Raw genomic sequence first — 14203 nt, 5'->3', positions numbered from 1 at the left:
CTTTTTATTTATCCCTATAAATAGATCAGCAAAAGCCATGCAACAATAAATTACCTCTGTAACTTTTCTGTGGTTGTGAGTGAATTAGCCCAAGCTTAAATATGTAAAGATTGGGATCAGTACTTTAATTTTTTGTCATCTCAATAACTACATTTGCTGTCCACACCTATAGCCACTGACTTTTATTAACAGACACTTTTTCATCATTCCTGTTTTAGTCAGACAACATGAGTTGTGAAAGCCTATTGCTGAACTTAGTTGTTCTACTGGGTGTCAGATGTGGTACCTGGTGGAAACACATCCAGTTTCATACTAATGAACATCCACAAGATGTTACTTTTGTTTACAGATCTCTCATAATCTAATATCACATCTCTTCAGCTAATTTCCAGTTTTACTGAATTCTCTAAATTTTAAAATTACAGTGATGCACATGGCCGTGTCTCATCATAACATTCATTTGAGCAGGAAGAGAAGGCTCTGAAGATCTCTTTATGAAAGGCCAGTAAGTGTCAGCAATTACTGGAGAGATCTAAGTGTGTGGTTGTGAACAAATAATCAGAGGTCTGGAGCAGTCAAAGTCTTTCATTCTCATTAATCTAACAGTAAGTAACAGTAAAGAACTCTGAGATTCTTACTATGATTTTTTTTTAATACCACTGAACAGTTCTTAAAACTAGGAAGGATGTTGGTCAGGAACAAAAAACTAAAAAGATAAATGAGTGATAAGATGTTGATAAAAGGAAGAAAAGATGCATCAAACTTCTCTAAAGATGTTTCTTGAGCAAACCCTCTTGGTAGGTACTCTGCACAGTTCAGCTCTGGAGGATACCTCATTTCTCTGCTGCCCTTATAGAAGCAAAACACCTCTGACAAAATTAATGTCTTGGCTATACAGTGGCCAATATATATTGACTTTTCCTTTATCCAAAGCTTCAACAAAATCACCTAATGTAAACCTCACTATGTATGCATTCACTTTCTTTATGAACAGCACGCCTTGGACATATGTATTATTTGTGAATGTAATATCAAATAGGAAGGAAATAAGGTTCCTATCTGTGAAAATCAAAATTTGTTCACATTTCTTTCCGTAACAAGCAGAAACCCTTTATAATATATTATATGGTTCACTTCGGGGCTCTGATACAGTGATGTCTTATGTGAACTCAAATAATCCATAGCTGAAGATTATATTTCCCAACTCACTGCCATTTTTATGGTTGTTAAGAACTGTTATACACCTAACATTAATCTTAATGAAAATTATCCAGAACTGCTCATGTCAGATTAGCTTGTTGTTATATGGCAGGTATATGTTAGTTATTGGATGTGAAACACTGGTGTGACTAATTAAATCTAAAAAAAACTAATAAAAAATAAAACCTGGTCAGATATATTCTGTAGTATATAAATGGGTTTGGAGCAAAGAATTGAGAATAATTTAATATTTGAGAGAATCAGCTACTCAGTAGACTGAGGTTATTGGAATTATCCCTGCATGGCCTCATGTTGCTATGCAGAAGTCTTTGGGTATTTTTTAAGGGTAGCAACTGTTTCCAGACTTTAGCATTTGCATCTAATAGTCAGTGCAGACTCCTAGTCTTCATATAGCATTCTCTGTATCCAGTAATAAAACCAATCATACCTTTCAGTCATGACTGTTGGGAGTAACTTGACAAGAGAAAGCAAAGAGGATCATGAAGGTCACTGTAGTTTAAAAACTAGTTAATGTGACTTTCTGTGATCATAACAAAATTTTTTCTCCGCCTGAAAACAGTAATTTCAAATGTCTATTTCTGCATAAGGAAACTAACATAAAAAATGAACTGAATAATTAAGAAAAAGTCTTTAAACTGAGTATTTCAAGGTTTATCCTAAACCACATACAGTTAGATTCTCAGCACTAAAGTATATGAGAAAACCTTTATTAGAGCTTAAACAGTGTCTACTGAAGTCAGTGTAATCCTTCCACTGACATCAAGGGCCTTTGTCTGAATCTTTCTTGTTTTGCACCCTTATGAGAATGCAAAACCCATCTAATTTAATTTCTCCGTTGGACGTTTTGAAATTATCTTTGATAAAATAAAACCCTTAGCATTCTGCCTTAGCTGTCAGCCAATGAATTTTCAGTGATACACATGTCAATATGGACTCACGTCACCCAGACTGAGACAAGTGTATCTTGTGACCCATGGAGCTTTATTGCTCATGGGCTCTAGGCATCGCCACTGCCCCCAGAGTAGATTGGCTGTGGGCTGCAGTGCTCAGTGGGGTTTATAGGAAGCTACTCAGTTGCTGCTCATGATCTGAAGGGTGGAGAAAGCCCTCTTTGCTCCCTGCAGAACTTGTCTAAATATAAACCATCATAGCAAAAATTCAGGTTGGAAGGAACTTCAGGAGGTCTCCAGTTCAATCTTCTGCTCAAAGCATGATCAGATATAACTCCAGATCAGGCTTCCCAGGCATTTATTTAGTCACGTCTTGAAAAACTCCAGGGATGGTGACCACACAACCCCTCTGGGCAGCCTGATCCTCTGTTTGTCTGTCCCCACAGTAAGTTTTCCTTTATATCTGGTCTGAACTCCCTTGTTGCAACTCACAGCTGTTGTTCATATGCTAGAATCTGACCTTTGAATTAAAGTGAGTATGTGTCTTCTGTCTACTCAAATAAAAGCACGCAAGAGCTGCTTTTAAAAGTCTAAGATTTCATTTCATTTCAGAACTGAATTTCCTCTGTAATTTGCCTTTGGTTAATGAACAGTTGAAGCCTCAATGGTCCTCGTTCCGAGAAAACCAATCATCATTAAAAAGTGGAAATACTCCATTATAAGTCATGCTGGTAAAACTGCCGTTAACTGAAATGCTGATAGAAGTTACTGTGGGATTTTAGAAGCTCAAGAGAATGGAAATCTGATAATACATTAGATCCTGCTCAGAGCCAGCAAGGCAAAGACTGAAATCTGTCAGACATAAAGTTGAAATAATGTACTTTGGATTTTTACTGATACCAGATAAAGGGCTGTGAATTCAGACCCATATAGAATTGTTATAGCTGAAATATTTCCTCTGATAACATTAAAAAGCTGTTTGAACTGGCAAAGAACAGCTGTGCCTGTGTTAGAAACACTTGAAATATTTTGATAAAATGAGAAAATGCAGGCAAAAGCAAAAAAGTCACAAGTATAAACATGGCAGAAACCAAGCTTGTGGTGTTTATAAGTTTTCTTCAAAATATGAAAGAAGAATAAAACAGGTGGACAGTGATAGTTTTTCAGTTCTCATAGGTTTAAGGGAAAGCATAGCTCTTATGTTTGGTGTTATTATGGATGTGTTTCAAAAAGGTGAAGGGAAGACAGTGCCTGTACTTGCCTTAGAAGTGCTTTCCTAAATCAATTACATTTACCTTTGCTGGAGGAACTCTAGCTGGTCGTTTTGTTATTCACATCAATGGCTAAATCTTTGTTTAAGCCTCTGAAACATCTTTACGCAATTATGACTTGTAGTAATCAACTTGAGTTTAATCCTCACTTGTATAATTCAAACCCTGTTTGTTTTGTTCACTTCGGTTTTATGGAATGTGAATCCACATTCATGTTCCAAAAGCAAATAGAAAAGTTTTACTGACGATCTAGATACTATTTATTATTTGTCGTATTGCATCTTACAGATCTCTTCTGTTAACTAAGCAACCTAATCCATTTGTTCTTTAGTCACAAGGAATTTTTTTGTTTAGCCTTTCCCCAGATCTTTTCTTTTTTGACTGTTTTCTTTCAGGTGCTAAGAAATCATGGAAACTGAAGGACCTACCTTAGTTTTAAATTAGAGCATAACACCTTTTTTTCCTGATATTTTTCTATAACCTACTAAGAATTAGTTTTTATCAGTGTGGAGTGGTAGCCAATGAACCAGCCATTAATTCTTTTCCTTGAGAAAATCGGGCAATTCATGACTGACTTCACCAGCGATACTCTTTTCATTTTTAGATGGATGTTTCAAGTCCAGTCAATAAAAATAGAGACAAAAAGTTACAATGTCCTCATTGATAGTTGATAGTAGTACACAGGAAGCTTTTTTGGAGACGGTTCTGAATTTCAAGCTTTAGAGCAAATGGCATTATCACATATTTTTCAGTTTTCTATATCTAATTGAGGGACACAAAAGTGTGACCGCAGAAAGATTATGTATGGCCATTAATCCATATGAGCAATTCAGATTCTCCCCTTCTGATGTATATATATAATTTCTGTCATTTTATCTGACACTGGCAATATAATCACCTAGATTTGCTCATTTCTACTGAGATTTCTCAGTCTTCTTCAGGTAACGTAATCCTCATTCTTTTACCACTTACCTAGCTAAAAAATATTGTTACACCTCTCCAGAGCTGCACTGCAGGGTATTTCAGTTTTAACCTCATTTCATACTGAAGATAGGCTATTTATTCCCACTATTTTCTTCATAAGCATTCAAGCCCCATGACAGAATTTAACTTAAGGTGGAAGATCTGACTAGCTCTGACTGCTATGGACTATATCAAAGACTCACTAAATTCCACATATATCTCTTACAGGTCTCTTCAATCTTTTACGAACTTCCTTGTAGCCAAAAGGGGGGAAAATAAGTATGAGAGGCTTTGAACTTGGATACATTATTTTGCATAAACTCAGACTAATTCAGGGTAGAAGGGACCTCCAGAGGCCTCTAGTCTGACGTTCTGCCCAAAGCAGGGTCAGCCTTCAAATCACACCAGGTTGCTTGAGGTTTGTCCAGTCATGTCTTGAAAACCGACAAGAATGACAACTGCATGACCTTGCCACTTCTTGATTTAGAAATCTGCTTTTATTTCACTTAGTAACACCAGAAAGAAACATTGATGGAAGAGGTAACTAAAACTACAGATTCTTGAACCTATGTCCTTTATTATCATTGTGAGCCTTTTGGGGAGGACATTCTGACAGGTATATGTGGTGAACATCAGCTGAGTCACACACATGGTTTTCCTGCGTGCAGAGAGAGTATCTTCAAGCATGGGATGCCCACTCAGCCCAGATATTATAGAAGATACAAGTGGATTATTAATCATTCTTTCCTGCTCGGAAATTATATGGAGCACCTTCTTATTGTACTTTCATCTTTCAGGCAACTTTGTTTTGACATTTGTAGCTAAGGCAATGAAGAAAGCTAGAAATGGATTCACAGACAATATCAACAAGTGGCAACTAAACTGTGTTTTTTCCAACTTTTTTCTCAGCTCTCCACACCTCTCAGTTTCATGCTTGGTCCTGTCACTGAGTAAAGACTTTGAAGGTTTCCCTACTCTTATTTCTATGTTGCTCTGATTTTTCTGCATATAAAAGGAGTTGGAGTAGCACTGGTACAAACTGAGAAAGTTGTGTTTATGAAATCATTGTCAAGGATGCTGTCATAGCTCTGTCAGTCATCGCTTGGTGAATGGCCAGAAAGCAGCCCAGGGCTCTTCTGAATCCAAACCATGAGTTTACTCCTTGCAAAAGTCCTTCAATTTCTCTTATGAGCTGGTTCAAGGTATTTGGATTATAAAAGAAGTATTTCAATTAGTTCTCTTAGCTAGGGATATGCATAACAAGAAAACCCTGAAGTTAAGGTGCTGAATTTCACACTCTGTCATTTGAACATGCTTGCTAAGGGGAAATTTTTTTCAGAAAACTTGATGCATAATCAAAACAGAATTTCACTTATGTAATATATTTGAATTTAAATTTAATAACTAAAGAGTTTTTATCTTGTAAATCCACCTTTCTACATAAGGAGTGTTTTTACTATTTAAATTAATTTTTGTAGAGTATTTTTTTAGAGGAACTAAATATAACAGATGCCAGAAGCCCAGAGTTCTGAATATATCCAGTAACTTGCAATGCACCCAGACCTGCCACTTCTTCCCCTTGACCATGTTGAACCATCCTTGCTGCGTACCTAGCTGGCAGCAGTCAGTGCAAGGGCAGAGCAGTGCCCTTGTTCCTCTGCAGTCTTTGGACCTTTCAACAAGCTACCTATGCAGAACAGAGCTTTTAGTGCCTGCTGTAAACTGGGGACAAGCACACAACAGTGCTGCTGGAAGGCACACTCTTCACGTTGACCCTGTGCTTTTCTTTGTCACCTGCAACGTCAATCTGTGCATCGTGCACATCTCCAGGCATGGGATCCCAAAACAGCAGCATCTTACTTAAGGAACTTGTTGACCTCCTCTCAAGTTAGCCCATGACTTTTACTTGCTGTAAAAGCAGTTTAAAATAGCCTGTTTTGAGATCAGAGGCATGGTTATGAGTCTATCGGGTTGCCCCAGGGACTGAGGGGTTGGGCTGCTGTGTGCAAGGCGATACACCCCGTGGTATCTGCCCTCAGCTATAGTCCTGCCTCTGAGCAAAATGAGCAAAACCGACAGTGCCCACAGTGGGGAACATCCCTTAGGTAGGAAAAGCTTTATGATCTGTGCACATCTGTATCAAGTATCAGCCACTGCCTGAATTAGTCACAGAAAGATAAGCACAGATCTAATTTTACCACTCAAACTTTCTGAGCATTACAGATGCAGACTGCATGAAGAATACATTTGATGATACATACAGTTGTCAAGTGGATTTGTCAATGTCTTTTCTGGTGGCTATAAAAATGTATAGTCTATTTAATGATGCAATACCATAGCAGATATTCAAATTGTTTGAACTCAAAAAAAGAGATAGAAAAGGCACAGTCTTGTAATGAGCAATCCCTGTGTGCTGTATTGTTATAGGTATGGTAGTAACTCATAAAGCTGAATTTTTCCTTTTGATCAGTTTTATTCTCAGTGAAGTACTAGTAATTGCATAATTCCAAATTTTAATTTTCTTTAAGTGGGAAAAGAGTTTGGAGTGATGTTGAATATATCACTGATTTTAGGAAGGCACAGAAAGGCCCTGGTGTACTTGCGTGTGCCCCCAACCTTTTTACCCATGTAAGAAGTACAGAGTCGGTTTGTGCTTGTTAAAATTTGTGAAGGCAAAGTTTAAAATATTTAATTTAACTGTCAAAACTTTGACATGCTTACTTCCACTGAAAGTCATTGCTGTATTTTCAAGTGATGGATCAACCACAAAGACTATTCCACATGAAATCACAATTCCAACTCTTAGAAAACAGTTATCAAAAACCAGAAATCATTTTGTCACTAGCAAATATATTTGATACTATCTGAACACTAGCTCTTTTAAAACCTGCCTCATCAATTGAGAAGTTAGATATAACACTGGATATAAAAATACATAGAATTTCCTATGATACTTCAACCAAAGATAAGTTTTATAATATAAACAAAGATATTTATTCCTGCAGTTTGCCTGTAACTCACAGCTTGGCCCACATGAAATCAGGAAAGGAAAGTGTTTGATATGATAAATGATATGCCGAGTGACTTCAGGGGACAGGAAAGACACAAGTCAGAGTTTGGAAGGTTTTGGGTGAAATAGGCTCTAGGACAGATGTTCCCTATATATTACACATAAGTGGAACTGCCACTGAATCAGACAGTTATAGGTAGCCTGTAAGTTATGCAAAAGAAATACAGTATTTCCCACTGAAATATTGGGATAATTTAAAATTTCCATTCCAGATGGTAATTCATAGTGAAATCCTTTTCCTTACATGGACACATATGCGTCCTACATTAATTCCAAATGTCCAGAGAATTATTCAAATTAATTTCTTATTTATCCTATGTTTCCCCAGCTGCTGCTACACGACTTATAAACATAATCTTAGCATACTTAATAATTTCATATGATTCTCAAGAAGGATAGAAAGTGTGGAATCCAGAATCCTAAGGAAGGTGTAAGCTTCCTTCTTCTGTTAATAAAGATTTAGAGTTGGGTGATGACTGAGCTCATGTTGTGCAAGCCATATATATATTATAATTGCTATTGCTATCTTATTCCTGTGTGATGTTTACTTGACAAGTCCTTCTGTAATTAAAATTTAAAAAAAAAAGATGTTCTGGCGTAACATATTTTCTTTTTGCAACTTTTTCCTTTTTTCTTTATTCCATTTATGGGTACATTGGCAAAAAACTTTCCTAGGAAATGGTTAAATTGGAATAATCAAGCCATCAAGTCATCCCTTGTCTAAAAGAAATTAAACAAGTGGGAATGTTTGGAGTGTCATTTGCAGACTTATTCAACAGCTTATTTTGACGGTTTATGGTGCCTTGTCTTTTGAGATAAGGGGAAAATTCAGCCCAAGGGGCATAAGTTTTGTTCAAGGTGGACTGATGCCTCTGCCACTCTGTCAGTGCTACACCAAAGAACACAGCTTCAAAATTGAATGAAGTGCAAGCTGCCAGAGACAAGGCAGCGCCACACAACACTGCCACACCACACTCACCAAGCCCCAGGGTGAGCCAAACCACAGACCTATCCAGCTGGCAAACAGGTCCACACCAGTGGCAATAATGCTGGACCCAGTGAGAGAGTAGGAATGCCAGACAATGGTGAGGAAAAGTTGTCTCCTTCCCTCCTGACAGCAGCATGAACTTAGGTCAATGGAAAATGATCCTGAAAGTGAAACTCTCTAGGGCAATGTTGTTCTCTTGTGCCAAAAAGGAGGTTGTTGAGCTGATGCTTCAGCCCATCATAATGTTTATCTTCCCTTACCCCCTCACCATTTCCCTAACAGCATAGTACCTGCCGGTACAGACAGCCAAGTAGGGATTCAGGGACTAACAGGAGAGCTGCTAGACATTCTCAGTTAGCACAAGATAGCTCACAGGACTCTGCAGTGTGTGAGTGACCACACATGTGAGCGTGGCAGATTAGCAGGGTCTGGCAGACAGGGTAAACCACCAATGTTTCCAATTAAATTATTTCTGTCAAATATGGAGTCCCTGAAGCAGTCAGGCACCTTCTAGATGCAAATCTTCCATCTCATTGTTCCCACTGTTATAAAGAATAAATCACATAATCTTGAAAACCAAACCCATGTCAATGCTAACCATATGAAAACAAAACCACAACAAATGGAACCCTAGAGAGCCTCTTTAGTATGCATGTTTTCTCAGGGAAATAGGGATGTAGGTAAAAATCATTTGCCTTTATGTATGACATGTTTTTCATTGGTTTTGTAATAGTTTAAATGACTTAGCCCTCATACCCAGATGGGAAAAACTTAAAAATCGCAAGTTTCCTTTGGGTATGAAATCTAATGCATTCCTTTCCTTATTTTCCAGGGACATCAAACCTGACAACATACTATTGGATGAACATGGTGAGTATTGACTGCTTTCTCTCAGAATCTCTAATTTTTGAGATCTCAGCAGCATGCTCATGCTTTGTAAATCAGCTTCAGATGTTGAATTCCTATCTAAATCTGGACTTTCTCCGCAAAGTCCCTCCGAACACTTTGTGGATTTTGTAATTTTCCCTCCTACTGCAAAAGAAATGTGCGGATCTGAAACTTCAGGTCTGAAAACAAAGGAATTTAAATGAATTGAGATCACCAGGGACACTTGATAAAAAGAAGTTAATATTTTTATTAACAGGATTTCTGTGCACCATCATAAACCCTTTTTAGTTGCCTACCAGTAGAACTGTACCAAGTACTTTATTTGCTCTTTTAGAACTTCTGAAGAGGTAAGACATTTCACATAGCAAATTATTTCCCGTGTAGGTATTCAAAATCACTTTCTTAAATTTAGATATGGATTTTGGAAATTTGTCTCTAATTCTGAAAATTTTTAATGCCTCTATATGTAATTCTGGCTTAAACAGCATTAAAAAAGAACTAGACAACTTAAAGAGTTTTGAACTTCTGGGGTAAATTCCATTTTCTCAAACATAAAAGGCATGGTATGAAAAAAACCTAGCTAATTTCTTTAATTTTACACATACACTCTCTAAGAAGTATTTAGCTAAAACCTCACGTATCTTCATGCAACTCTTGATAGGAAAAAATGAGAAAATGCAGGTGAAAAGGACATTAACCTTTTATCAGTTAGAACAGAAATACATAGAGGAAAAAGATTAAATGGAAAAAGGAGATGTGTGTTTGCAACTGTGGGAAAGTCCTGTGCTCTGTTCACTTCACAGATTGATTAAAAGCAGATAATCTCAGAGAAAATATAATCTTGAAATTTTGTCAACAATAGTGTTACATTTCAAAATCCATTGCAGAGCTGCAGGGTATACAATTTAAAGTTGATTAAAGAGGTAACATTTTGCAAGGGTGAAGTTTGTCCCTGGGAACATGGAAGCTAAGTAATATTAGAGTTTCAAAACAACTAGAACTTCAGCAATTTAATGTTTGAGACCCATAAGTGGTAATGTTCCCTAGATGCTAATATCAGCAAATAAGCATGAAATAGAAATACCTTGTCTTTAAGTCCTGGGTGAATTAAAGATGTCAACAGCAACACAAAATGAGTGTGAGTATGTTAATCTCTGATTGACAGCCTTTGAAGTACTGTCACCCTTATCTCTCCTTGCCCCTCACCAAGGTCAATTACTGAACAAAATCAGCCTCTAGTGAGAGCTTTCCTATGAAGCCTCAAGTATCACAGAGAAAAACCTACACGAGCATGAGCACTATGCTGCAAAATGAAGGCATTTCTTGTGATTATAAACCGTTCAGCAACAAAATTATCTGTAGGCAGCTTGGAAATTTTGGGCTGGATTGCCCCTTTTCCTCAAAGCAGCAGAATGCTGCTCCCTCATAGCACACCTGCAGACAAGCTGAGAAACAACATGCTTCTCCAGATGTGCAGATGGATCTTGGCCAGCAGAACTGATCAGCTCATGGATTCAAACAGGTTAAAAGACCTGTTATGCATTTGGGAGAAAGAATTCTCTGAACCTGGAAAAGGGTCTACACACATACTTCAACTCACTAAATGAGGCGATGTCCTCACTAAATGAGGACAAGTGTGTGTACTGTGCTCATTACCACAGACTTACTTTACAGATAACTGAAACACATAGAGGTGTTTTAGATCATATGATTTATTTTGGATGTCTTCACTATACACGAGTATTTATTTCTCTTTAGTGACTAATATCTAGAAGTTTTGAGTTAAGATATAGATATACACCTTACAGATGCATATTTTACAGGAAGACTGCTGTCCTGGAAGTTCCTAAAAGCTCTGATTAAGCTGCAACATAATAACATCATTTCTACAAAATCATCAGATTTCATTTAATGGAAAAATATGCTGAATATTTGCACCGCAAATATGTTAGGCTGCAGAGAAAGCATAACAAATTCACCTAATATGAGTCTAACCAGGTACACAGGAAGGAACTTGATTTTAGCCCATGGCCTCTGAGATGGCACAACAGTTTCCTATACACTTGACTTTAGCCCTAGGTCTTTCTTACAGTATATTAAACAAATTATGTTTACATAAAATATCATGAAATTGGATATGCACAACATTTCTGACTGAGACTTTGTCTCAGTGAGTTAGATTCCTTTGGCCTCGCTGAAGAAACCTAGTCTGGCTGAAGTCAACATGTAGTTTACGCCATTCACATTGCCTTACATCTTCAAGCAGTCAAATTGACTGACTTTCATAACATATACCAAGAATATATGTTGCAGATATTTCTGTTCATTGAAACTAATTTCACTACAATTTATCTGTATGGCTTAGAGAACATACCTCAGGAATACAGAAGTAGTGAAAATGGGAGATTCTTCTTAACCCTTAAAAATGACTGACCTAATTTATAAATAAAAAACCCCCACAAAAACAAATACAACATATTCAAAATCATTCTGTCAGAGAAAGTCTGAATTTTCCCATATACTTTTCAGCACAGCCACATCTCAACAGTGCTGAGCCCAGGTTCTGATGCATTAGTGGAAATAAATATTTGATGATCATGAATAGCGCATTGCTACATGAGAATGGGATAATCAGCTACTTAAAAAAAGTGTTCAGCCTCTGTCAGAGATGATTGCATGGTCTCCTGGAAAGATTCCCCATCCCACCTCTGAGGAGAGAAAGTAGGGATGGTTTCAGGGTTCATTCTCTGAACTGGAATCAGACTTCTCTAAGGAAGTGAATGCTGTCCATAAAGCTCTTCTGTTACATTTCCTTCTCAGCTTTCCCAGAAAGCTCTTCCTCTTATGGTTAACACTAATCTTTAAATTTAGTAGCAGTGCCCTGTTCTGCTAACATACACCTGAAACAGAACTATTCCAGTCTCAGCTGAAGGAACTACCAAGTGTTTCAGGAGAGCTACTACTACTGCATTGTACAGAGAAAAGCATTATATAATTCTCCTAAAGACAGTATTCCACTTCCTCTACTATTCCTTTCATTTTAATGGTTTAGAACAATATAACTGAAATGACAGCATTTAGAATTAGAACCTGATAAGTCTGCTCCATGTTGTATTTTTTTTGTGAAATATCAAAGAAATTAAAGATGTCTTTAAAACTTTCCATGATCAATTAACTATGATGTCTAAGGAGATGTAGAATTTCCTAAATGCAGAAAAGAAGCAGTGGTAAACAGATTAGCACATTGACTTTTTTCAGAGATGATAACATTTTTTCTTTAGCTATCAGATGCAAAAATCCAATCTACAAAGCCCCCAAAACCTAAAATGTAAACCTATAAAATGTAAATCTACAAAAACCCCAAAACCTATAAAATGTAAATAGTCCTGTTAAGTCTGAAAGTGAAATATTAGATCTGTGATTTCAATATGGAGAGCCATCAGGAAACAGTTTAAAGACTAGAAGTAATAATCATTCTGTGAAATAAGCAGGTAGCGTCTCCAAAATTAACAAACACACAGTGAGTCTTCACATAATCTATTTTCAAGCTAAGAACCCTTATGCAGGATGTTAAGGTTGCTAAAAGTTCTCTTCACTCAAGGAAACACCGGAAAAGATCTTGGAAAAGGGCAATGAAAGTTATTAAATATTTGGAAACCATAAGCAGCTCAGGAAACACCTCAGTCACAAAAAGCTGGAAGCTGGGTGAGCACCTGGGGAAAGTATCACCAAAACTAGTCTCTTTTTATATCCTGCTCTGTCATGCATTTCTTGGAGACTCTTGGAGATAAGAAACTCAATTAGATGGGTCTTTGATCCACTGTGGTTGCTCTTCTGCTCTGAAACCGAAAGACTGCATATCTGTACCACTATCTACAGCACGGCCTTGCTGACCCCATCTATAGCCACGCACTGAGGTTGTACCAATCTCCCTGACAAAATGTTGAAGACTGCCAAGCCATGCCAAGTTCAGATGTGTGTGTGAGCTTACGCTCTCATACATAGTATGGATGAACTCAGGGATGCTTTTTAAATTGTTCATAGGGTTTGACCTTCTGAGGGCAAATCAGACTTGAATTGGCTCCAAAATGTTACTGTGCTGAGATTTCCGATCAGCTCTAATGCATGCTGAATTGGTGACATGAACTCCAATACAATATTTCTTCTCTCTGCCCTCACATTCACCCCTTTGGTTACAGACTCAGAAAAATTCAATGAGGTTTGAAATCATGTACATTTTCCTCTGCTAAATGTTAGTCAGCCAACCCCAGTCACCTTTCAGGACTTGTTCTAATAGTCATTATGATTTGCTCAAAAATTAAATAATAGTCCAAACAATGATCATTTGCTGTTTACCTCAGATACTGTGATTTCAGATCATGTGAAAAAAGCGAGGCATAAAAGTCACATGGCATAAAGCTTTGCAAAGTCATACACTGTACTGTAGGTATTAACTTACCCTGGTAAAGCCTTATTGGAAGCCGACCGGAGGAATGTAATTTTTTAAACAAGTTCCACTAGGATACCTTCTGCTTCCAATGTATGTGTTGGTGTATGTGAAATCTGCACTTGGGGGTAATTTGACAGAGCCACTCTGCAGAGAGCCAAAGGAATGTGGTCATTCTCCTTGTCTTCCCTTCCCTCTACCATCATGTTATTATCATATGGAGTCACGCAGCTCCAGGGATTAAATGATGAGTTCTTTCCCTGGAATACTAGAATTTAGTTAGGTACTGCTGAAACTGTTGTGCACTGCTGTGCTTCACAGTTTGTAAGAGCTAAATCCAAGTGGCACTGACATTCTGCTTCAATATTGTACTAGGGTATAGATGGTTTTGACATTTAGTTGTTCACAATCATATCCAGAAAGGAAGATTAAGTACAAGGTGTGAAGCTCAGATGGAAAAAAGTC

At 37.4% G+C, this 14203-nt stretch overlaps 1 protein-coding gene across 1 annotated transcript in view; it reads left to right on the top strand.

Moving 5' to 3' along the window:
• STK32B (serine/threonine kinase 32B) overlaps positions 1-14203 on the top strand; it is a 167457-nt gene that overhangs the window by 101401 nt on the left and 51853 nt on the right. Inside the window, exon 5 of the mRNA XM_027686608.1 lies at positions 9236-9273. Within this exon, the coding sequence (XP_027542409.1) occupies positions 9236-9273 (38 nt within the window). The remainder of the gene's footprint in view (positions 1-9235; positions 9274-14203) is intronic.

This window comes from Neopelma chrysocephalum, unplaced genomic scaffold, assembly GCF_003984885.1.
Source record: "Neopelma chrysocephalum unplaced genomic scaffold, ASM398488v2 Primary Assembly neopelma1_71, whole genome shotgun sequence".
Taxonomy (NCBI): domain Eukaryota; kingdom Metazoa; phylum Chordata; class Aves; order Passeriformes; family Pipridae; genus Neopelma; species Neopelma chrysocephalum.
This window is presented reverse-complemented; position numbering and strand designations above follow the sequence as displayed.